Source organism: Colletotrichum scovillei (assembly GCF_011075155.1).
Source record: "Colletotrichum scovillei strain TJNH1 chromosome Unknown Contig00010, whole genome shotgun sequence".
NCBI classification, from domain to species: domain Eukaryota; kingdom Fungi; phylum Ascomycota; class Sordariomycetes; order Glomerellales; family Glomerellaceae; genus Colletotrichum; species Colletotrichum scovillei.
The window spans coordinates 545,323-567,950 of NW_023336268.1; the positions used below are offsets into that span (position 1 = coordinate 545,323).

Here is a 22,628-nt window from a genome sequence, read left to right on the forward strand (position 1 = left end):
AGCGACCTGGAATCCCCGGCCAATTTCATAGTAGGATTTTGCGCCGGTCAATTGTCTGCTGTACGGATACATAATTGTACGGAGTACATAGGTAATCAACCAGCTGTCAGGCAGAGAGGCTGAGACAGCATGTGGACTATTCCATATTACGATAAGTTGCCGAAATGGGCTCGCCACTATGTCCAGGAGAAAGCACTAATGGCGGTTGCAAGTCCCGCTCGCCGCTTGCTTGATGAAGCACCCCCTTCTACGGATACGGATATGGTATCTTGATGGCATTTGATCGAAAGCTAACAGACTTCTGGCCGACATCGATGCGGCTCTCCGAAAGTCCAGACTACCGATATGGTCAAGCGTCGGCCTTTTCCACCAGAATGATGCCCAATACGACCAATCCCAATGCTAATGCACGTAGACAATGTCGGCAGATCATTAGCTCAGCGTGATGGCAAGGCAAACACGACCATCTTGAAAGCACATCCATGTTTATGCTTCAGCGCTGGAGCTATCCTACGTGACCATCGCCTTAAAACTAGGCTTTAACTTGTCTGTGACATCTCGGTTGATTTGCCCCTTTGCCTTTTCCAGGCCTAAATACTGCTCATATTTTCGTGATCTTTTGCTGGATATCTTGACATGAGCCTTGTGTCCCTGAAGAGTGGCCATTTACACCATATCTGATATTACGGAAGTTCCGAACATCAACTAGCAGCCCTGTCGAATTGTTAGTCTGTCGTTGGCTAGAAGTGTTATGGGCCAGGGGCACGGCCTTGACTCGCGAGGGTTACATGGCCGTGGGCCAACGCATGGGGTCAAAAAGCGCGGCGCCGGGGACAGGACACTTGCGAGCCGTGTCAACGACTGTGGATATCTTCAGAATGACGAGTGGTACCTGCGTTGAAGAAGTCTCCAATAGAAGAGCAACAGTCGGACAGAGATGCTTTGGTGGTCGTGCTCGTATCCCGAACCTGGATGACTTGTTGCACTTTACCGTCCCATAGGTTCGAACCATCGGAGGTTGAACTACGAACCGCCGCGACGGTACCCCAACGGGTTCATGGTGGAGAAACATTGTTTCGGCACGAGCATTTGACTTCAGCAAGCTTCATCGTCTTACAGTCAAGCAGCATACTTACTCACCTATGTACTGGTCATGACCGTGAACCTCCCAAACTGACGCAATTCGATCTGCAATAAACAGCCTCCTTGTCAAATTGTCAGTGTTGAGCAAACGGCGAATTAGACGTGACCAGCAGTCCTCCTCCGCCACGAGTCCACCACGAGTCAACGGCCCTGCTGCCATCCCATCTAGCTCAGTGGGTCTTTATCTTTGTGCTAACAGTAACTTGTCATCCGGGGAACGCCTCCGGCTACGTCTAGACGTCAGGGCATCCTTGACTGCGCCTGAGCGCAGTTCCCATCAAGACCCTTCATAGGTACGGGATTCTTCGAGGCTTGAGTCTTGATCACTATTTGTGCCGCTATTTTTCAGCTAGCAGGATGCTCATACTCGGACAATGCTGCTCCGCTGCAAGTCGCCGGCCGGCAAATTGATGGGCAACTTCTTGAAGAATTGATAAATGCCGTGGGAGATAGAAACAGCAAGGGGGGCATGCAGAATTCCCTACCATTGACGAATCAGCACTCAATGTTGGCCATTCGGATATGGAACCCAAATCCACGAAGGATGCAGATGCCAGAAGACGAACCAACGCCAGATCACTCATTAATGCAGCTGGCCAAGAAAGACCCAATATTCCCATACTCGTCTGCAGGCCAGGGGTTCTTACAGAATTCTAGTGCTTATACGCAATTCAGAATGCGAGGAAGGCATGCCCAACCCTTTTCCCTCACTGGTGGGATCTTCGCCTCGAAATAAACGCCTCGAAAAAATATTTGTCCAATTGTCTCAGAAGCATCGACCTCGGGGGCCCGGAACCGCTCCCGCTCTACACAATGGAGACTCTCAACCTCGTCGTTATCGGAGCCGGTGAGTAACACCCCCCTAAATTACCAACGAAGGTCACAATCTGAAGTCGAGTCTACAGGATGGTTCGGTCTAGCGGCGGCCAAGACTCACCACCAGCTCCATCCCCAACACTCGCTGGCGCTCTTCGAGCAAGCCTCGACCGCCGGCGGAGTATGGGCCGAGCACCGTCTCTACCCGGGGCTGAAGAGCAACAACATGCTCGGAACCTACGAGTATCCCGACTTCCCCATGGATCCGGAGACCTTCGGGATCTTGCCCGGAGACCACATTCCCGGCCAAGTCCTGCATGACTATCTGGTAAAGTATGCCGAGACCTTTGGCATATTTAACAAGATCCGCTTCCAGCATAAGCTTCTCTCTGCGGAGCATCAAGAGAGCGGCGGCTGGGTCCTGACGCTTGCGAACGGCGAGGACGGTGGCGAGGTTCAGGTCCTCGCAAAGAAGCTAGTTGTTGCAACTGGCCTCACTTCAGAAGCCTTCCTACCCGATTTCAAAGGCCAAGAGACGTTTGACGCCCCTATTTTCCACGGCAAAGACTTTCTTCAGCATGCAGACACTCTGGAATCAGCAAAGTCCGTGACGGTGTTTGGTGGCACCAAATCAGCGTGGGATCTCGTATACGCCTACGCGATCAAGGGCATCAAAGTGAATTGGGTGATTAGAGGTATCTCGAGATGACTACCGCGAAGTTATTACAACCAATGCTAACAGGATATAGAATCCGGACATGGTCCAGTATGGATGGTTCCCCCATATGTCACGCCCTTGAAGAAGTGGCTAGAAAAGCTCGTTCATACACGCGCCCTCACATGGTTCAGTCCCTGTTCTTGGGGCGACGCCGATGGATACGTCAAGACGAGGAACTTTTATCACGGCACGGCGATCGGCCGCGGCATCACCAACAACTTCTGGAGCGTCCTCGGCAACGACGTCATTACCCTGAACAAGTTTGATTCGGACCCGGAGCTGAAGAAGCTGAAGCCGTGGAGCGAGGCCATGTTCACGGCTTCCAGTTTCTCTATTCTGAACTACGAGACGGATTTCTTCGATCTCATCCGCAACGGGACAGTAAAGGTGCACATTGCCGACCTGGTGAAGCTGTTGCCAGGCATCGTCCACCTTTCCGACGGCTCTTCCCTGGCATCAGACGTTCTGTGTTGCGCAACCGGGTGGAAGCAGTTCCAGCCTATAAAATTCCTGCCCGAAGGCATCGACAAGGAGCTCGGTCTCCCGCACAAGCCTTCCGCAGAAAGTTTCCCGCCCGCCGAGATGATTGAGACTATCGACAAGGAAATCTTTGAGAAATGGCCGCGTCTCAAGGATCAGCCTATACAGAACAAGAAGCTGAAGGCACTCGTCGAGGACGAAGGCATCTCGACAAAAGAGGCCGTCAACCCGTATACACCCCTCACGCCGTACGTGCTCCATCGCTTCATGGTACCGCCGTCGGCCAAGCTGCTGGCGCACCGCGACATTGCGTTCGCGGGCGTCTTGATGAATTTCACCGTGGCGATGATCTCCCACGTGCAATCACTATGGATCGACGCCTACTTCCATGACCAGATGCCCTCGGTAACCGAGGCCATAGCGAGTGCTGAGACGATGGAAAAGCTGCGGTACGAGACTGCGCTTCACAGTCGGTTCTGCAAATGGAGGTACCCTGCCGGGCACGGAGACAAGTTTCCAGACTTTGTTTTTGATGCTGTGCCGTATATCGACCAGCTGGTGGGCGATCTGGGGTTAAAGGTTTACAGGAAGAATGGCATGATTGCTGAGGCATCTGAACCATACGGCCCAGAGGACTACAAGAATCTTGTTAGCGAATGGACAGAGAAGCAGGTTGATGGCTAATAAAATACCAGCCACTCTCCCAATCCTCAAAACACAACAATAATGTTTGATATCTACTTTGACTTCACTCTCGGATCTAAGCGCCGTTGAGGCTAGCCAATCCTGGCAAAATTAGGCAGCAGCCTCACCGCCCTCGAAATGTCCATATCCTACGGCCCAATGCCTTATCAAATTAATATTTCAGCATCGACTCGGGGTCATCCTCTGGCGATCCTTTACTGTTGATTCATATCATTACTGAACCCCCTTCCCTGGCATTGTGATAATGGAGGAAACACAGAGACCCGCAGTCTCAACGAGGAGGACAAGACAAACAGCGAAATTGGACGAAGCAGCGGCCGCCTCTTCAGAACTATCTCGAACTACAAACAATAATCTTAACTCTGCCATCACAGAACCTGAACACAGTACGACAGACTTGATGGTAGAAGGCCTGCATATTCTTCCAGAAGCCCTCCATGTCGGCCTCAAACTCAAAGACTTAGGGAAGAGAAGCATCCAGCTGCTCTTAAAGAAGCGTCAATTATTAAGAGATACACCACTCGATATCCCAGAAGATATGGAAAGAAAAGGACTAGCCTCATCAGTCATGGCAACTCTGGTCTTTGCCCAGGAAGAAGCAGGCACAGCGGTCTGCATCTCACCCAATGGCATTCTCCTCACTTGCTCCCACTGCATCGCCGAGACCATCGACGATTTTGACGATTCCAAAAGCCATTGGCTCCTCTTCGCCTCGGGCCAAGTAGTTGAAGCCAAAGCCCTAGCATGGGATGGCAAGAGAGACTTGGCCCTATTGAAAATCACCTCAGCCCAACAACCTCCGCCACCTTCAGGGCCGACATCATCATCACCGCACTCAAGGGGGTTCCCCTTCGTGACCCTCTCCCCCGCACCGCCCGCCTTGAAGGCCCGACTCATCTGCGTCGGCCACCCGGGCAGCGAAGACTTCGAGGCGGCTGTCCCGGGAACAAAGACGGACTACGACGTCCTCCACCTCAGCGCCGGCACGTTCAGGGGCTGTGCCGAGGGCCAGGACCCGCAGGATAACTCGGAGATCGGGGCGCTAACGCATTCGTGCTGGACGTACTGGGGCCACAGCGGCGCACCGCTGGTCGATAGGAAGACGGGGACGCTCGTTGGGCTTCATTCGTCGTGGGATGATGAGACGGGGATGCGGAGGGGAATTGCTTGGGAGGCTATATCCGGGTTTCTGGAGGAGAATAAGCGTTATTTGTGATCTTTGGGTATCAAGTCTTCTGGCCATGTAGGTGCTTCTCTTCTCATGGGGTTGGTATATACTTTTACACAGATAGATCGTACATCAGCTGGAAGCTCTGTTCATCGTAGATACGCAATACAGCAAGAGGTTAAGGGGAGGAAGGTCGCTCTTGCCTCTTTTGAAGCGTACCTGCCTCCTTTTTGCGACCCTTACTTCCATCGTTGATTCCTTCCTCATCCGAAGCGTTCTTTCTCCCATCACAGACAAATCCTGCCCTCACAGTTGAGTACCCAAAAAACCTCGAACCTTTATACCCTTCCACCTAGATCTTGTTCTTTTCTTTTCATGATCACAGATACCCACCCACACGCTCACATCCGTCCATCGATTGCATGTGAGGCTTCTAGCTTCAACAAACCCATATCCGCTCGAACACTCTGCTTAAACACCAACAATCGAATCCCTCTCCTCTTGTGTTTGCTCAAAGAATCAAAGTTCTTCTCATCAAAAGCTGTGAGTTATGGTGCTAGTCCTCCTAGTTAATCACTCCAATCTTTTAACATATATCTCTAGACAAAACCCTTGGTTTCAACGCATTCATTGTACGTTACCCACATCTGCGCTTTTCATTCGGACGTTCAATACCACCGGCCAGCACCGTCTCTGCGCTCACGATACCCACGATACTCACGATTTCACAGTTCAACCTCAGGTTCCTCCCGCCTTCCACTGCTCGAATTACCGGTTGCCTGTCTGCCTCCCACCCTCTGCTCCAACGATGCCTAACCTCTGGCAGGGCGAAGGCCCTTACCTTCCCTCCCTCAACACTCCCACAACGACTACAATCTCAACTCCAACAAGCCTCTTCTCATCGCCAACAACATCCATCGCAACCGCAGCAATGCCTACCACCACCGAGGAAGTCGAAGCTCTGCGCGCTTGGGTCCTCTCCACATCGGGCAACTGGCTGTTGAACATCGCCAAGGCCCTCGCCCTCTCCATTCCCCTGGGCATCCTCATCTCGGCCATGTGCTGCTGCTGGATCCCTTGCCTTTGGTACACCGACCACCTCACCGACGACTTCCTCGACATCAGTGTCTGGACCGGTCGCCTCCTCCGCGGCGAGTACGGTCCCCCCGATGGCTGGATCCCCTTCATCCGTCGCCGCGTCAGAATGTTCTTCATGGGTCGCGAGGAGCGCGCCGAGGCCCAGCGCCGCGAGGCGCAGGAGGCCATTGATCGCGTCGTCGGAGAGCTTCGCGGCCGCGACGGCCATGTCGTTCGTGTCGGATACCAGCAGGAGCCTGCCATGACGACTGGCCTCCCCCCTCAGAACCGCAACATGCGTCGCCAGATGGCGCGTCAGCAGGCTCGCGCGAACCGTACGGCCAACAATAACAACTAAGCAACGCTCAAATCCCTCCTGGTCGAACTTGACGAGTGACCGTTTCGAATCCTGTTCCAAACGTCCAGCACTTGCGGGGGAAAAAATTAATTTTGGTAAGATAGCCTTTCCTTCCTCTTCCGTCCTTCTCGTCAATCTCACGATGAGACCAAAAGAGCTTGACTAACATTGAGCATAGGCAGTCACCGCTCCTTCTGAAATGAACACGAACAAGGGGCATACAAATGTGTATTCCGCGACACGGAAACTGGAGGGTATCTGACTAGGAGGACAGAGCGATACTGAGTGCGCTTGGTTGAGTGCGTATGCGCATAGGTTGGAAACGATACGATTGGCGACGAGCCAGGCTGCTGCCATATCCTATCCGATAGAGTGTGGAAGGAGAGAGGTCCCTGATATGACTGGGGATCGTTGGAGATCTGGGAACGTGCCCATTTCTAAGACTTGCGAGCGAGATGAGTGGACCATCGACATTCCGAGCGATAGTTACAAACTCCAAGAGACGTGTTCTTGCATTGATCATATTGTACCCTGCTTGTGACTTTGACTGGTTTTCAACTTCCTGGTGTCCCCTTTCTGTGCCACAAGGTCAGCCAGTCGATGCAAGACCAAGAGCACTCGTTCGTTTGACCTACCTTGAATCTGAGTGTTGTCAAAACAAGACCGAAACACCACACCTCTCACTGTCAAACTATAACGAAGGAGCACAAGCGTGAAGTCAGATATCTGCATCTCATTTTGACGCCTCCGCAGAGGACCGGCCGAGTCTATCTCAAGATAAAACCTTCCAGCTGTTCTTCGCCGAGATGGTGGGTAGTATGTACAGTCCAGAAGTTCTCCTACACACAGGCGGCGTCAAACGCACCAGCCGACTCAAAGAATGGATCCTGCAAAAGAAAAGCGATCCTCTTTTTCGAATTTTTCTCTCCCGTCTCTCCGGCGCCGGTCGTTGAGTAGGTTTTCTTTGAGTCACACGCCGGGCCTTCCTCCAAGAATGACGCATCTCCAAACTGAACAATCCCCGATTGAGGGGTGGTATCATTTCCTGACTGAAGCGAAGTGCAAAAATTAGGAAATCACAAAGGTGAGTGTAAAAGGCGTTTGGCCATGAAATTATTGCCTGTTAATAATAGAAGGCGTGAGGGTACGTGTGAAGTGGGTAGCGAGTGAGTTACTTGAGCAAGTGTGTCCGTTTCGGACGCTTGTTGCTCTCGCTTGGTATTGGGTGTATGGTTTTATGTTGGAGCTGTGAAGGCAGGCAATGAACCATGCGAGCGAGTTGGGGTCGATGGTAAGAAGGTATGTTGACAAAAAGGAAAGGCGGTTGGCGTGTTGGTAATGGGTACTTGAGAAGAGTCGAAAAGAGTTTGGGGTATAATAGAAAAGGGCGGGCAAAAGTATGTCCCAAGGTTTGATAAAGTAATGTAGTTAGGTATCGCCATTGTGTTTACTGCCCGAAGGAACTGTGGCTTTGATGCGCGTCTTGAAGAACTAAATCTTTATTAGCATGAATGTGGAAAATCTGGCGACCATGCCTTGACTTACTGTGCAGAACGTTCATCTGGCCGGCGCGATCTTCGCACGCAACCTGCAAGCCGGAGCCTTCGACCAAGTCAAGGCAAATGCTGTTAGGCAGCTCCTGGATTTCCATGTCGGGAATGTAGGGCACCCGGAAGTCCGAGAGATGGTATCTCTTGACACCGGCACCTGTAGGCTGCTTGTTCTTGGCGGCGTTGCCAGCGGCTACGGCGCTCAAGATCAAGAACCCTTGGGAGTCCAGACACATGCTGCGACGCTTCCATAACAAGTTGTCTGGAAATTGGACATTGACATCTCCCATGAAAGCCTCAATGGTAGGCTGCTGGAGGCGGGCCACCTCTGACGCGTCCTCCTCCTGAACTGTAGGAGAGATGGCAGTCGGGGTCATGGTCTTACCACGCCCAGCACTGCTCAGGGATGACGAGAGGCGACGCATGAACCGACCTGCGCGACCCTTCTTCTTGTCGCTAGCAGTGGATTTGCTATCGTCGCCAGACCCGCTGCCCTCAGTAAACATGGACGGAGACATGGCACCGCTCAAATCGTTCTCCTTGCTAATGGAAGATCGACGACTGCTGATCGAGAGACGGCGGCTGTGACCACCAGAGTTCGCGTGAGTAGAAGGGGGTCTTGAAGGAGACTTTGAGCCAGGAGACATGGGGAGAGGAGCGGTCAACGCCTCTGTGGAGGGAGAAGTGAGTGACTTGCGGCGGTCCTTGATGAAGTCCTTCATGATGCTAAGAGACGAGCGCCTCGGAGCTTCTTCGACATCCTCCTTTGGGTCAATCGACTGAGAGCGGCGCTTCTCCTTTGACAGTCTTCGCTCTTGGATAGTCTCTTTGGAGGGTTCCACTGTGGCCAGATTGGCTGGCGGAAGCGGGAGCTCGGCCTTCTGATGATCGACAACTAAGGGCGACACCTTAAGATCGAGTCGTTCGAATTCGGAAGGGTTTTTGGGCGGCTCCGGCGCCTTACCAGCCTGGCTGGGGTCGCGAATGATTCGCGCCGTAACGGAGATGGATTCTGGGCGGCCCCTGGGCGGATTGCTGCCAGGCATCTCAAACATTGAGAGCCTGTTTGCCATGGACCCCGATCTACCCCGGCCTGCAGCCTCCGGAGATGACTCTACAGACTCGGCCATAGTGGGAGGGACAGGACTGGCGCCACGTGTCGAAGGCCTCGTCCTGTCGACAACCGAAGGGGAACGAGATGGCGGATCCCGCACGCTTCCCCTCTTAACGGCGAAGAACGCTGAGGATGGCCTCGGAGCCTTCAGACTGCTTGTGTCCGCTTCGACAACACCGGGTGCATGAGCAGACAATTTTTCCAGAGCCTTGATACGTTGGGAGATGCTAGACCCAATCTTGTTAGGCTGGTTTGGCTTCAAGTGATTGTTACCCTGTTGCTGCGTGATCTTGTGTAGAAAGGCTGCACCAGATGAGATTGATCTCTGGCTTTGGGCTTGAGCCACATCTGCAGCCGTGAGCCCCCGCACTGGGTTCGAGATGGTGCGAACAACCCCGCGCGACGTTGGCCTGCTAGCGTTCTGAATCGTCGGGCTGGGAAACACTGGGGTAATGGGCGATTTGGATACAGTTATATGCTGTGCTTGCTCAACTGTAGCAGAGTGCAGCTCATCCAGCAAGTCCTCATCGTCAGAGATGTTGTCGTCTGCACGCTTCTCGGTAACTTCCAGATCGGTCCGGATCGGTTCAATGAGCGATCTTCGCTTTGACGCCTCCGAGGCTACCGGAGTATCCTCGGCAACACTGTCGTTCTCCTCTACGGCAGTAGGCAGTGGCTCTGTGGGTGCCTGTTCTTCAGGCGACACGATGGTGGGAACTTCGACAGCTGCAGCCGACTTGAGATCCTGGGTCGAGAACTTGGACCGAGGAACTCTGAGTCCAGGCGAGCGAGGAGATAGCGGCGATTTGGGTGACACTTCCGCCGGCAAAGAAACGGTGTCGCTGACATCCAGCGGAGTCGGCTTCGTCGATTCGACGGGAGCCTTTGCCTGAGTTGGGCTCGTGGAAAACTTGGAGATTGGTAAGCTAAAGGTGGGCGATTTGGGCTGTTGAGCCTCGACTGCTACCTTCTCAGTCTCAATTTGTTGTTCTATGGGCTGGGCGAGTCCAGTGGTTTCCGCTTGCTCGACATCAAGTCCTTGCGGTATGGCAGCGGGGGTTTCCTCCTTGTCCTCGGTCGAGTTCTCTTCGGCAGGTAGAGTTTCCTTGGAGGCGGGAACATCGACTGGGGTGGTTTCGGGGGAGTTGGTGACTACATCTTGGATCGTGGGGGTGGGTTCAACCACCGGCTCGGTATCGTCCTGTTTCTCACTGGTATCGGCCTTGGGCTCGTTCGATTCAGGGGCTGCAGCCTCTTCAAGAATAGGAGCTTGCTCAACCTCCGCCCCCCGCTCGACTTGCTCGTGTGCCTCCACCATATCCATATCAGCATCAAGATTATCTTCCTCGAGCTCCTTTACTGTCTCTTCGGTGGATTCGGATAGTGATGACGCCTTTGTCGACTGGTCGGGTTCGGAAGATGCTATGATGGGCGATGCAGGATGAGAGTCACTCTGAGTGAACTCAGAGGCCACGTCGGTGTGGACAGACACTGACGATGCGTCAACGACAATGCCTGAATCTGCCTTGGAGACCGAAAGTCGTCTCTTACGTTCGTCGTCGTCATCTGCTTCGGCAGCCAGGGTCTCCTCGGTTATCTCCTCAATGTGTTCGACAGGCTGAGCCTTTTCGGAGGCGACCTCCTCAGCAGGGGCATCGATAACAGGGGCGGAGGCGGATTGTTGGTTCATTTTCTTCTTCTTCTCCCTCAGTTGCATGGCCTTCATCAGACGCGCCTTTTCAGGCGTCATGACCTGTTTGGCGGAAAGGGTGGTGAAGGACGGCATCGCGGATTTAATTGAAGCGCCCGAGCTCGTTGTGGGTCGCCCTGAGCTCGTGTGTGGCCTAACGGGTTCATCAACCTGGGAAATGGGATCCCCGTCGGGTAGGGGTATTGAAGTGGCGGCCAAGGAGATTTCGGTTGTTTCGTCGGGGTGGGCTGGTTCGGCAGGATCCAGAGTATTTTCCTTGGACTTTCCCTTTTTGGAACCCTTGGAAAATAGCTTGAAGCCAGAGGGCATCTGCGAAATTGGTCGGAAAGCAGCCCCCACAGCAGCAGTTCCGGTGCGAGCACGGCCGGCAACGTCGAGAGATGGTCGTGGGGCAAGTTTGACTCTGGGTTTGCCGTAGGTATAAGATGACGAAGAATAAAGCTCGGGTCGCAGGGACTGCGATGACATGCGACGTCCCTCGTCTACTGATTTTGAAGGCGAAGGCGGTCTGGCGCCAACAAATTCGGGCGGCTCCAATGATGCAGAAAACTTGCTCTCTTCTGGCGAATTGGCAAGGTCGGCATTCAACGTCACGGGCGGACCGTCGATTGGCGATTTCGGGGTTTCTGTCAAATCTTCTGTCGCGTCTTCAACCAGATTATCACCCGTGGACTTCCGCTTGCTTGCTCTCTGTTCTTCTTCTTCCTCTTCCGCAATTTCCATCAACCGTCTCCGTCTCAAAGAGCTTGTCGAGGACGAGGTTGATCCAGATGCAGCGTGCAAGGAGCACGCGGCAGACAGCTTGGTGTCCTTGAGCTCCTTCGCGGAAGCTATCGAGAAATCGGTATTGTACGGCGCAAACCGCTCGCATACGGCATTGAAGTGGACAGTGACTCGCGCTACGATTGACAGACAGAAGGCCAAGTCAGCTTCATCTCCCTCTGGAATGGGGGAAAGACCACAATAGTGCGCCACAGCCTAGAGACAAACCCACCTTGGACAAGTCGAGAACAATCTTCGGGAAGATATTTGATGATTACGTTCCGGCGTCGGTACCTCAGAAAGCCAAATAAGGGCGAGTGGTCTTCGTTGTCATTTTCGAATTGGGCGATGTTGTTCCGGATCTCTACAATGCCACCATTCCCGCGACCCAATAGTTCAACGTCATCGCGACTCGCATACTTGAGGAGAAACCTATATTACGCAATAGTTCATGACGTCGGTCAGCCTACGTGAATCTAGCGGCGCCTCAACGGCGAGCAAAGAGACAAGGGGAATTTGCATAGTGAGATACAAGGGAAGCGGTGTGCGGCCGGCGAGCTACTTCGAGCTGGCAAGCGGTGACGGGCACGGAGAAGAAGATATTTCGGTCTTTCGCAGTGGGGATAAAAGGGAGGGACTCATACCATCCTCCTGGTTCAGCAACGGCAGCCTCATGGGCCTCCTTGACCTTGGGGTCGTCCAGGCCATTGAGCGACATCCTCCCTGTCGACTTGGCGAGCTACGAGGGTTTGCGGCCTTCGTCGTCGTTGTCCACGTCAGTGCAGGTGGTCGGCGGGCGAGGAGAGCGTGCGCGCGGCGACTGCGACTACGACTGCTACTGCGACTGGGAAGGGGAGCCGGGAGCTGTACGGAGCTGTACGGAGGTAGCTGCTGGCGAGGCTGGTATCCGGGGGGCCGCAGAGCGAAATCGGGTGGATTCAGACGGAGAACCAAAAAGTGGTTCGGAAGGGGGGGTTTTTCGTCGCTTAGTATGCGCAGGCCGGACCGATGGCGATTGCGATTTTCAGGGGTAAGGCTGAAGAGTGCAGCGGCGACAGCAGCAGCGGCAAAGGCGGCGACATGTAGAACAGGCCAAGGGGCATGGGCGAGCTGCACATGGGCACCAAGAAGTGTCGTGAAGAAAGAGGGGCAGCACAAAAGAGACACAGGCAGAAGAAAGTGTGTCTGGCCCTTTGTTGTGTAGGTAGACGAGGGTTGAGAAGGGAGATTTGAGTCGTCTATGGGAAATGCGACAGGAAAGAGAAAGTGGGAAAAGGTCGTGTTTGAGCCACGGACCTCGACGAGGGGAGCTTCCTGGTGGAGGCCGAGAAAGACGGAGGGGTGTCTTGGGCGTAGGGAGGTACTGGATAGGTACGGATAATGATAGTCTGATCTGCCCAGGTCCGGTCTGGTCCAGGTCGCGTCTGCCGGCTCGGGGGGTGGGTGAGGTCGTATTGTTGCACCAGTTTGCTGCAGATGAGGTGGTGGTCGACGCGTGGGATGAGAACGCAGTGCGGCAGACAGGGTCGACCGCGCACCCAGTACCAAAGTAGGCGATGGAAGTGAAGACTGAGAGACTGACAGGTACGAAAGGTCAAGGTACCTCTCGAAATGAGTGTGCAGCTACTGCTAAGGCAGCCAGATAAAATGAATGGAGAGAAGGTGTAATTACGGCTGGACCGTGGCAAGGGCAGTACGGACAGAGTACCGTGAAGAAAGGCGTAAATGAAGAATTGGATGGGACTAGTACATCTAAAGAGCTAAGGGTCCTGAAGGGTCGAGGACAACAAGGGGTCCAAAAGAAAGTAAGGTAAGGTAAGGTAAGGTAGGGTGGGCACAGGAAGAGAGATAAGGATAAAGAAGAGAGAAGAAAAAAAAAAGTAGTTTAGGTGTTGAGATGTATCCAAGTCGCAAAGGTCGCACACTGAAGATACGCAGCAGTATTGCGCTTGAAAGACACGCATAAGTTGACAGCAGAAAAAGTATTACGGAGCGGAAAGAAAGGGGGGGCGGATAGGAGAGAAAGAGGCGACAGTTGGGAACTTCTTTGACTTGTCATGGAAGTCTCGTCGAAATGGAAGGGAACCCCAACTTTGTGTCTCTGACTGGCAGGGGAGGGGGCGATTGGGGTCTAGTGTACCGTCTATGTGCATAAGGGAAGCGTGGGAAGGTATCCGCAACGGGTCCATGCCTGCCTGAAAGACCGGGTTTGACAACGGAAGGCACCAAATCATAAATGGATTATTTTGGAAGGGACCAAACAGAAACTGTCTCCTTCCTCGCCAACTCCAATTGGCTTAGTTAAGCACCAAAGGGGTGACTTTTGACTTCTCCCCTCTGCTCATCGTCGCTGGACTTCATCTCGAACCCACCACTGCCAACCAACCACCATCTTTAAACCACCCATCCTTACCCGCACCGGTCCTGCAGATACAGCTCAAAGCTAAAGCACCTCGCGCCGGCTGCTCTCGGGCCCCCCCTGGATCTTCTCCCTTTTGGGGTCTCGTCTGCGGGCTTAGGGCGAGAATGGAATCGTCTTTTGGTCTACGCAGCAGACGTCCTTAATAAGGGGGAAAAGAACGGGAATTCTTTAGAACAAGACCAAGGGAGGCGGACGGACACCGACCAAGTTCCAACAACCATGATGACAATCCCCTCATCCAATCCTCTGCTTCCATTCGTCTGCAACGCACCCTGGAATCGCCGGGACTGCCACTTGAGAAGTACATACAACACAGACCACCATCCATCCCGGTGGAGAGGCACGGAGGCAGAGCACGGGGCATCTGCGTCCTGCAGCAAATCGGTCCCTTCCAAGCCTTCTAATTCGGACTGATCGCTGGTCCAAAGAAACTCTGTTGATGTTGGCCTCTCCAACAGATACCCTTCTCTGCATCTCATTAGCCACGGACTGATGCCTACTAGGAACTAGACCGGTGAAACTGAAAGGAAGGAGCTTCCAAGCTCCGGTCACGATTTACCTAAGAATTCAACGAGAACCGTTTTGTCTTTCTTCTTCGCCGTTGAACGACCAAACAAAACACTCCATTCCAGTGCCCCCTAATCCTCCACCATCATGTTACGCCACGCTTCGCCGCTACTGGAAAGCTTGCTAAGGGGGAACAAAGCGACGCCATCTTGTCATTCGCCGTCAGCCCACGTAAGTTCCTCTCGACACTATTTTGGACGCGACAACCGTGCCGAGAAAGGTCAGAAAGAGTCAGGTCAAGACATCGGTCAAGGCACGAAGTGACAAGACTTGAAAAAGAGAGAGAAAGAAAGAAAGAGACCAACTAGACGGGCGGGCAGAACGTGGCAGGTCCGGGGGAGCAAGGGCAATGAAACGTCCAATGCTGCCGCCGGAGTCCCGGAACCTGAGTAAGCTGGACTTGTACGCCACGCTCGCTGGACATTGGCTACGGGATCGACTCTTGGCGAATAGGAGAACTCAATATACACGGCATATTGAAACTGCTTCAACATGTCCGCGTCGCAAGTTGGACGACATGCGACGAATAAGTTCCGGGGGATACTCTTGTTTTGAATTATCCATTCACTCAAGTCAAACAAGTGGCTACCGTCATATTTTGGGACTCGACGTACGCAACGTTCACATTCATCAAACCTCAACGGCCAAAGGAACAACAATGACTGACGACCACTTCCACCCGCCACGACTCAGGTTCAAGAATAGCACCATGGGGGGGATGAGCAGAGTTCGTCCCGTCGGAATGATCTCCGTATCCCACCACCACATGATCGACCCTGGCTTTCTGACTTTAGCAAAACTCTGAGCCAAATTCCCACGGCTTGACGTGGACACTGAATGATGCCACCCTGGCTGATTCCCGACTCCATGGGCTGCCAAGTGGAGGCGGCAGAAAGGCTCTCCGTGTCTTGCTTCAACGACATCTGGTTCAACCACTCTAACGCGCGCGGATTACTGACCATCGACAATGGGCATCGCCAGTGCCAGCAAGATCATTCTTCCGAAAGCAACCACGTCTGACGTTTCTCGGCACACGCATGGCGCAATGGGGTAAGCAGTCAACGAATCTCAGTGCACGCCGTAACTCCACCGGCGGTTCGGCCATGCGCTATGACCGCCGTCGAATCCACAACGGCCTGCTTGCCAAAGGAGCCCAGGTGCGGAAATGAGAGTCAAATCAAAAAAGTTCGCCGAATCACCACCATAGAGAGCCGTTCCCCTCGAGCTTGAGAATAATCTCTCTCCCCAATTTCTCGCGGCCGTTTCCTCCTACTACCCAGAGACCGATCCCCGTACCAGCCGTTCGAACGCGTGGGTCTCTCACCAAACGTCTCTTCTCGGACTCGTTTCCCACCTCTACTAAGTTCGCTACGCATCTTTCCAGAAGTTCCGTTGTTCAGCGAAAAAGAGGGGCAACAGTAGGGGTCCCTCTCTGCAAGTGCGTGTTATCCGTCCTCAGTAGCATTTGTCATTGTTTCGGACGATGCAGCTCATATTAACCTCCGATCTCTCTCGTCCCATCACATCGCAAATCTGGCCAATGTACTCCGTATTGCGGACCTCAACACTCAGAGTCCCAGCTCCAGCAGCACCGGGAAACTTTGCTACTGTTCTTGTGTAAGGGCCAGACCTCTCAAACCTCAGATAAAGTGCCTGCAGCTCCTAGCGTGCAGTAGAAGGTAAGGTACGAAGTACATAATGCAAGCGTGCAACATGCAGCGTGCATATTCCCCCGCGCTCTCATGCAAGTCCGGTGATGCATAAACCCCCGATCTCATCACTTGAAAGCAGCGCGGTCAAAGCGGAGCGAGTCCTCGAGGTTCCCGGCATGCCGTCTTCGTTCATTACAAGTTGGATGAACCTCGTCACAAGAACGAGAATTCATCCATGTGTCCATAGACGAACCCCTCAGTCTCTCGTAAATCGAGGCGTTCATCTAAAATCTTCAACGGGTCAACATGGGTACGGATAGCTGCGGAGACATCATCCCAGCACCCAGAAGCTACAGATGCCTTAGGTAACAGATATCTGCAGGCTCCACCGCTGCTGTAGAATTCACAATCTTAGATCTTCTTTGAAAGAACGTTATCCGCATGACGGGGCGAAGAAACATTGAGGGAATCTCTCTCAGGGGAACGGAATTCAATATGGTCCAATAACCGAACGGCCCAGCGGCGCCCCGGCGCTAGCTGGCTCCGGTTTACAGCTCCGGGCATGAACGGTGCCTCGGCAGCGTTGAACGGTCCATACACTACGTCAGCAAGCGGAGGGAGAAGGGAGATTGCATATCCCGTACGGAGCACACCTCATATTCTCCCCCGTGGCATTTGACTTTGGACCGCCCAATGGTTTGCCGCCGCCGCCGCCGCCGCCGATCAGCCGGTCGCTGCATATTAGGAATTGGGGCCCGAGCTGAAGCTGATATACACCATTCGGACTGGATCTCCGTCCTCCATATTGCAAGTGCTCGTATCTGATGAGCACGCCTTCATCGAGACTCAACTACGGGTCTATGAGAAACGTAGTCACGGTTTCAACAAGTGTATCGATAATTAGGTTGTCTTTGCGTCTACGTATATGCCTATCGTCATGTGCTCTCAACAGCACACTTTTGTGAAAGAAAACAAAACAAGTCCATGAGGGGAAAAGGGGGAGGGATATAAACTCAGGTATACATCGAGGGGGAAGGCCCAGTGTTTGAACCACCGGATAATTAAACGCCGTTTTTTCCATGCTATCGTAAGGTATAGTTTGTGCCACATTAAACAAGGAATTGAGATGGGTATTATTCTTTTCTTGCTCTTGTCCTTTTCTTTCTTTCTTTCCTTTCAGTGAAGGCCGGCACCGACGGCGCCCGGCGGCGGGGCATCTAGGTCGACGCCCTCGACGACGGTCCTCTGCTGCGCGCTGTTGCGGACGAGGTTGCCAAAGTACTTTAACGCGACCTCGCTCTCCTGGCGGACCTTGAGCGTCTCTTCGCGGCGCTTGCCGAGGTCCTTGACGGACTGCTCGAGGCCGACGCGGAGGTTGTCGGCAGGGAAGCGTAGAACCTTGCGGACTGAGCCCGAGATGCGCGTCGAGTTGGTGTGCACGTAGTCGACTGCCTCCAGCTGAGCCGCAATCTTGGTAGAAAGCCGATGGGGCAGAGAGTTGGGGATCTGGTTGAGGATGTAGGCGGCGGCTGCAAATGCTGAAGGCGGGTTTGACGTTAGCTTCATATGCTACTAGCAAAGAACGAGATTCGAAAGACTTACAAGCTGCGACGATGGCGGGGACAATGAGGCGACGCAAGTTGTCGTTGCCCATAATCTTCGCTGCGCTCAACGCATGGTCCAACCAGCCGCTGGAACCCATCATGCGAGGAACGAGAGCTCCCGCGACGGTGAGAGCCATTCCCGTGCCTGCCACCTTCTCCTGCTTCTGGACGATGGTGTGCCAGTCGACGAAATCCCAAAGTTCAGTGGGGACGTCGACATTGCGCGCCATTGAGTCGCGCTTTCTCTTGAACATGACGTCGGGCCGGAACACCAAGCTTTGGTAGTCGTCACCAAGATGCATTATGCCGAGCTGCTTGATGGCGTTCACGCCACCAACCGTCTTGGTCTTCGCGTGTTCCTCGCAGGCAACAACTGACTCATGTATGTAGGACATCATGGCTTCCTTCAGCTCCTCTGCGTACTCAAAGGCATTGAAGATACCCCGGTAAGGAACGCCGTGGTTGTTGTCCCCAGCATGGTCGATAGCCGTGCTGAGAGTGGTGCGCGTGTAGTCGTAGACCTCCTTGCATGTCCCTTCGGTGATCTTGTCAATCTCATCGCCGACCTGCGCCGTGGCCTTTCTGCTTGATTCGAGCTGGGGCTCAATCTCCTTGAGCTCCTTGACGACACGGTCTAGTTCGGAGTTTGCAACCTCCGAGTTGACGTTGGCAAGAACGTGGACGTCGTTCAGAATGTTGAGCAGATACGTCTTTGCCGGCGCCAGCTTGGATCTGGCGCGCTTCTCGAGGACGAATCTTCGCAGCGATTGCTCGAGGTTCTCAAAGTCTCGGATCTTCTCAACGTCCTTGCCCTTGCCCTTGGGATCGTCACTAGGGTCGTCACCACCGCCTCCGCCGCTGCCCCCACCAGACGGCCCGCCTGGTGGCGCAGGAGCTGTAGGAACGGCATTACTCGAGACGAAGTGAACCAGCTCATTTGATTCCTTGTGCGTTCTCGGGCTCAGTCCGTGGACCTGGTCGAGGATCATCTTCTGACACCTGTTCTTGTCTCTGATGTTGTCATAACCGTTCACCACAATGAACAAGTAAGCCTTCTCTGCAGCAGCTGCCCAGATGAACTCCTTGGCCGTCATAGTGAAATGGTTGGCAGCCGATACCACGAAGACAACGACATCGATCTCCTCCTGTCGGGCGAAGACGGCCGTCGTTTTGGTTGTATCAGAGTTGAGACCCGGGGCATCGATCAAAGCGATATCAACCACACCATTGTTGAGCAGAGACTCGTCAATAGTTCGTACATCCTTGACGTAGACCTTGCATTGGGTGTATTTCTCGTTGTCTACTACGAGCTCCTCGAGCTGCGCCAGCTTGTAAACGTCGTATGTGGTCTCGTTATGGCGGTCATAGTCGGCGTCCTTGTGAACGGCATGCACCTCCTCGAGGCCTCCATTCTCCCTTGCATCCAAAACCTCGCAAAAGATTGCCGTGCAGGGTTGTTGATCCTCGGGAAGGACCTTTCTTCGAAGCAGAGCATTGCAGAAGGTCGATTTGCCGGCATTCAGATCACCAGTGATCAAGACTTTGCTGGAAGTATCTTCGATCCGTTCGCGGAGGTTGAGCAGGTGTCGAACGCTGGAACTGATCTTGCCATCCAAAAGGGAGGCGATGGACCCCTTCTCCAAAGAGTGGACAAGCTCTGCCTGGTGAAGCGAGCCCAGCTTGAGATCCAGTTTGAGGACCGAGAAGTCCTGGGCGATTTGAGGTGTGACGAGTCGTGGCTCTTCTGGCGTCCGTCTTTCCTGCGCACGGCTCGACTCGGCACTCTCGCGCGCTTCTAGCGATGTAAAGGATCGTCGTAAGGATGGAGGAGCGGTCGGAGAAGACGGAACGGACGAGGCGGATGTCGGCGCGGGGGCTTCGCCGATGGTCGAATATGAGTGTGAAGGGGCAGGGCGTGCTCCCTCGGCTCGCTGGACAGATGGATAGTGAGCTGGCCAGGACACGTTCATCTCTTGCAACTCCTTGAGGAGCTCAATGACCTTGTTGATAGAGCGACCCAACGTCACTCTGTGGGCATTGTACCACAGTTGGTGGATAGCACCGGCCTGACTGCGCCGGTCAGCTTCGGAGAGCTGGCCATTGACAGGAGTCGGGATATGTCGGTCGCCGGAGGAAGTCATGGCGTCGCCGTCCGCGATGCTGCCGCCGTAGCCAGAATCGTTTTCGAGTAGTGACTGGAGATGCGCTGCATGTGCAGAGGTGGAGCCGGAACCAACGGTCATGAATTGCGGTGGCCTGCTCGATGACGGCACTGGTTGGTAAGGCGCGTCGTTGTCGTCCTTCTCAATCTCTTGGTCCATGGGGGCCTTGCCCTTCTTTGAAAAATAATCTTGGCTCATTTTTTGTCGGTCGAGGGTTGAAGCAGCATGGTCGAGAAACAATCAGGTGGGTTAGAGGACGGGAAGAAAGGGGATTTGTTCGGGAGGCGACGAAGTTTTAGCGTAGCAGGTCGAGAATGTTTTTTAGGGAAGCTCGTCATGTACTCCGTACTCCGTACATGAATGGAACTCCCAGCGCATGATTTTGGGCGGAGCGGCAAATTTCCCACCACCCTTTGTCGCGGCGCTTCACTCATTGGCCCAAAACTTCTAGTCGGAAAATGCCGCCGTCATCCGAGGCCGGGCTGCCACGCTTCCATTCCTTATCTAATCATTCCCCCCCAAGGTGGGAAGTTGGAACCTGGTCGGACCTTCCAGCGGGTCAGCGCAACCGGTCTGAGCAGCACTCACCCACCACTCACCTGTGGTTTCCTTGGAAGTTACCTGACGCTGTGCCAAGCTGTTGTACGTACCCTTGCCTGTTACGTGAGTGCCAGGCAACCCGAATATCAATCAACCTCCACTATCAACTCCTCTCCACGATAGCTACACAATCGCTACCATCGATCTCTCGAGTGCCCCCCTGTTGCCATTCCGATACACGACGCTTCATCCGCTCCGAAACGATTGTTCCCAGCCGCCACGATGAACGTATGCTGCGCGCACCTTTCCCCGCCACGCCTCGACCGACTACTAACCCTGTGGCCTAGATTCTGGAATGGGCGTTCGGCAAGCGAATGACGCCAGCGGAGCGTCTGCGCAAGAACCAGCGCATGCTTGATAAGGCGATTCGAGAATTGGACCAGGTCCGAACCAAGTTGGAGAAGCAGGAGAAGCAGTTGATTACCCAGATCAAGCAAAGTGCTCAGAAGGGACAGATGGGCGCCTGCAAGATCCAGGCTAAGGATTTGGTCCGGACAAGAAGGCAAGGAGTCACAAAGCCCATGGGTATACGACGGACAACCTGGCTAACTGTTGTTGCAGGTACATTGAGAAGTTCTACGGCATGCGCAGTCAACTGCAAAAGATCTCTCTCCGGCTTCAGGTAATACATAACCGGTCAGTGTGGCTCGTAAACTTTAGCTGACACTTCATCTCACAGACATACCGCACCAACGAACAAATGATGACGGCCATGAAGGGCGCGACCCAAGCTCTCGGCACCATGAACCGGTCGATGAACCTCCCCGCTCTTCAGCGCATCGCAATGGAGTTTGAGCGCGAGAACGACATTATGGACCAGAGACAAGAGATGATGGATGACGTTATGGATGATGCCATGGATGTTGGTGCCGAGGAGGAAGGCGAGGAAGTTGTCGAGCAAGTCCTGGAAGAGATTGGAGTTGACTTGACATCAGCGGTAAGTACTCCCATCCAGACATTGGCGATTCACCAGCTAATGATGGGCTATGCAGCTGGGCGAAACACCGTCCGGGATGCAAACTGCAGCCGTACCCGAAGGTAGAATTGCCCAAGCAGTTGGAGGAGGTGGAGGCGGAGGTGCGGACCCCGGCGACGACGACCTTCAGGCCCGCCTCGACAGTCTTCGACGGTAGTCACAGCAATGGAGGGGCTGGTGGAGTGACGACGATTTTTTGCGGACGACAGCGATGTATGAGGGAGGTAACGGAGCAGCCAGTTTGTTTTGTCACATATGGAACGGCGTTCCAGGATAAGGGAAGGCGAACTTTTTCTGAAGCAAGGCTTCTAAACATGCAATACGTCTACTTCAGTGGGATTTGCCGTGATCGAGCCGTGAAATGCTGTTTGGGAGGTGGCATGGGAACGTTGCGTAACTCGTCTGCAATCAGTGCCGACCCTTACAGTGTGGTGAAAATGGTCATCATTCATGCTTGCGTGTTGCTTCCACGATTCATCTGATGCACATAGATTTATCCAGAGGACTTAGCATGCAAGATAACTGAGAGTCGGTTGTTGTGGCGAAGGTAAGGATCCGGGCAAATCGTTGCATCATAACAATCACACGAATGTACCACTCGCAGAAAGCCATGTCCCGCACTGATAACCCGAGTCAGCGATTCTGTTAGTGTAGGTAGTGTTGCGAAAGCAGAAGTGGGCCACCGGATATCTCCAAGGTAATCTACAGATTCCAGGCCAGCCCAACCCAGCAAGATGGGCCCCCAAACGGACCCTGATTTCTCAGAACAACAGGTTGTTTGTGTGCTTGTGCCTGTTAAATTCCATGTAGCAGGATATAGACGGATACTTGGTCGATAGCTCAAGCAGGTACCCTTACACGCCCCGCATGATCGGCAGGGTTTATATGCCGGTTGAGCTGTTACGCCGACACGTTGTGACCAGCAAAAGCAGATCCGCTCTTGGTCCATGTTGTCGAGATAGGCCATGAAATATCATTGTGTGTCGTCCATGTTTGTTGTGGAAAAAACAAAGGCTGATGGCGACTTCCTCTTGCCACAAAAA

General features: G+C 53.6%; 6 protein-coding genes across 6 annotated transcripts; 4 read left to right on the forward strand and 2 right to left on the reverse strand.

The window, feature by feature from the left end:
* Positions 1 to 1,956: 1,956 nt before the first annotated feature.
* Positions 1,957 to 3,877, forward strand: HER10_EVM0009852 (uncharacterized protein; the record flags this gene model as incomplete). The annotated part of the gene is made up of 3 exons (XM_035479324.1): positions 1,957 to 1,990; positions 2,049 to 2,654; positions 2,709 to 3,877. The coding sequence occupies 3 exons, from the start codon at positions 1,957 to 1,959 to the stop codon at positions 3,839 to 3,841; spliced, it is 1,773 nt and encodes a 590-aa protein (XP_035328384.1). The 3' UTR covers positions 3,842 to 3,877.
* Positions 3,878 to 4,042: 165 nt separating this feature from the next.
* HER10_EVM0001259 (AT hook domain-containing protein) lies at positions 4,043 to 5,169 on the forward strand. Its single transcript, XM_035471014.1, has one exon. It carries the CDS (start codon positions 4,107 to 4,109, stop codon positions 5,076 to 5,078), a length of 972 nt encoding a protein of 323 aa, XP_035327589.1. The 5' UTR covers positions 4,043 to 4,106; the 3' UTR covers positions 5,079 to 5,169.
* Positions 5,170 to 5,838: 669 nt separating this feature from the next.
* On the forward strand, positions 5,839 to 6,465 carry HER10_EVM0010696 (uncharacterized protein; the record flags this gene model as incomplete). The annotated part of the gene is made up of 1 exon (XM_035480148.1): positions 5,839 to 6,465. One exon carries the CDS (start codon positions 5,839 to 5,841, stop codon positions 6,463 to 6,465), a length of 627 nt encoding a protein of 208 aa, XP_035328458.1.
* Positions 6,466 to 7,222: 757 nt separating this feature from the next.
* On the reverse strand, positions 7,223 to 13,586 carry HER10_EVM0001655 (uncharacterized protein). Its single transcript, XM_035471396.1, has 4 exons — positions 12,247 to 13,586; positions 11,835 to 12,034; positions 8,011 to 11,739; positions 7,223 to 7,956 (listed from the first exon to the last, which is right to left on the reverse strand). Exons 1-4 carry the CDS (start codon positions 12,318 to 12,320, stop codon positions 7,913 to 7,915), a joined length of 4,047 nt encoding a protein of 1,348 aa, XP_035327621.1. The 5' UTR covers positions 12,321 to 13,586; the 3' UTR covers positions 7,223 to 7,912.
* Positions 13,587 to 17,146: 3,560 nt separating this feature from the next.
* Positions 17,147 to 20,330, reverse strand: HER10_EVM0009878 (transmembrane GTPase fzo1). The gene is made up of 2 exons (XM_035479350.1): positions 17,846 to 20,330; positions 17,147 to 17,781 (listed from the first exon to the last, which is right to left on the reverse strand). Exons 1-2 carry the CDS (start codon positions 20,205 to 20,207, stop codon positions 17,420 to 17,422), a joined length of 2,724 nt encoding a protein of 907 aa, XP_035328385.1. The 5' UTR covers positions 20,208 to 20,330; the 3' UTR covers positions 17,147 to 17,419.
* Positions 20,331 to 20,566: 236 nt separating this feature from the next.
* HER10_EVM0007780 (Snf7 family protein) lies at positions 20,567 to 22,182 on the forward strand. The gene is made up of 5 exons (XM_035477325.1): positions 20,567 to 20,837; positions 20,897 to 21,111; positions 21,171 to 21,231; positions 21,289 to 21,546; positions 21,602 to 22,182. Exons 1-5 carry the CDS (start codon positions 20,832 to 20,834, stop codon positions 21,740 to 21,742), a joined length of 681 nt encoding a protein of 226 aa, XP_035328206.1. The 5' UTR covers positions 20,567 to 20,831; the 3' UTR covers positions 21,743 to 22,182.
* The last annotated feature ends 446 nt before the right edge of the window (positions 22,183 to 22,628 follow it).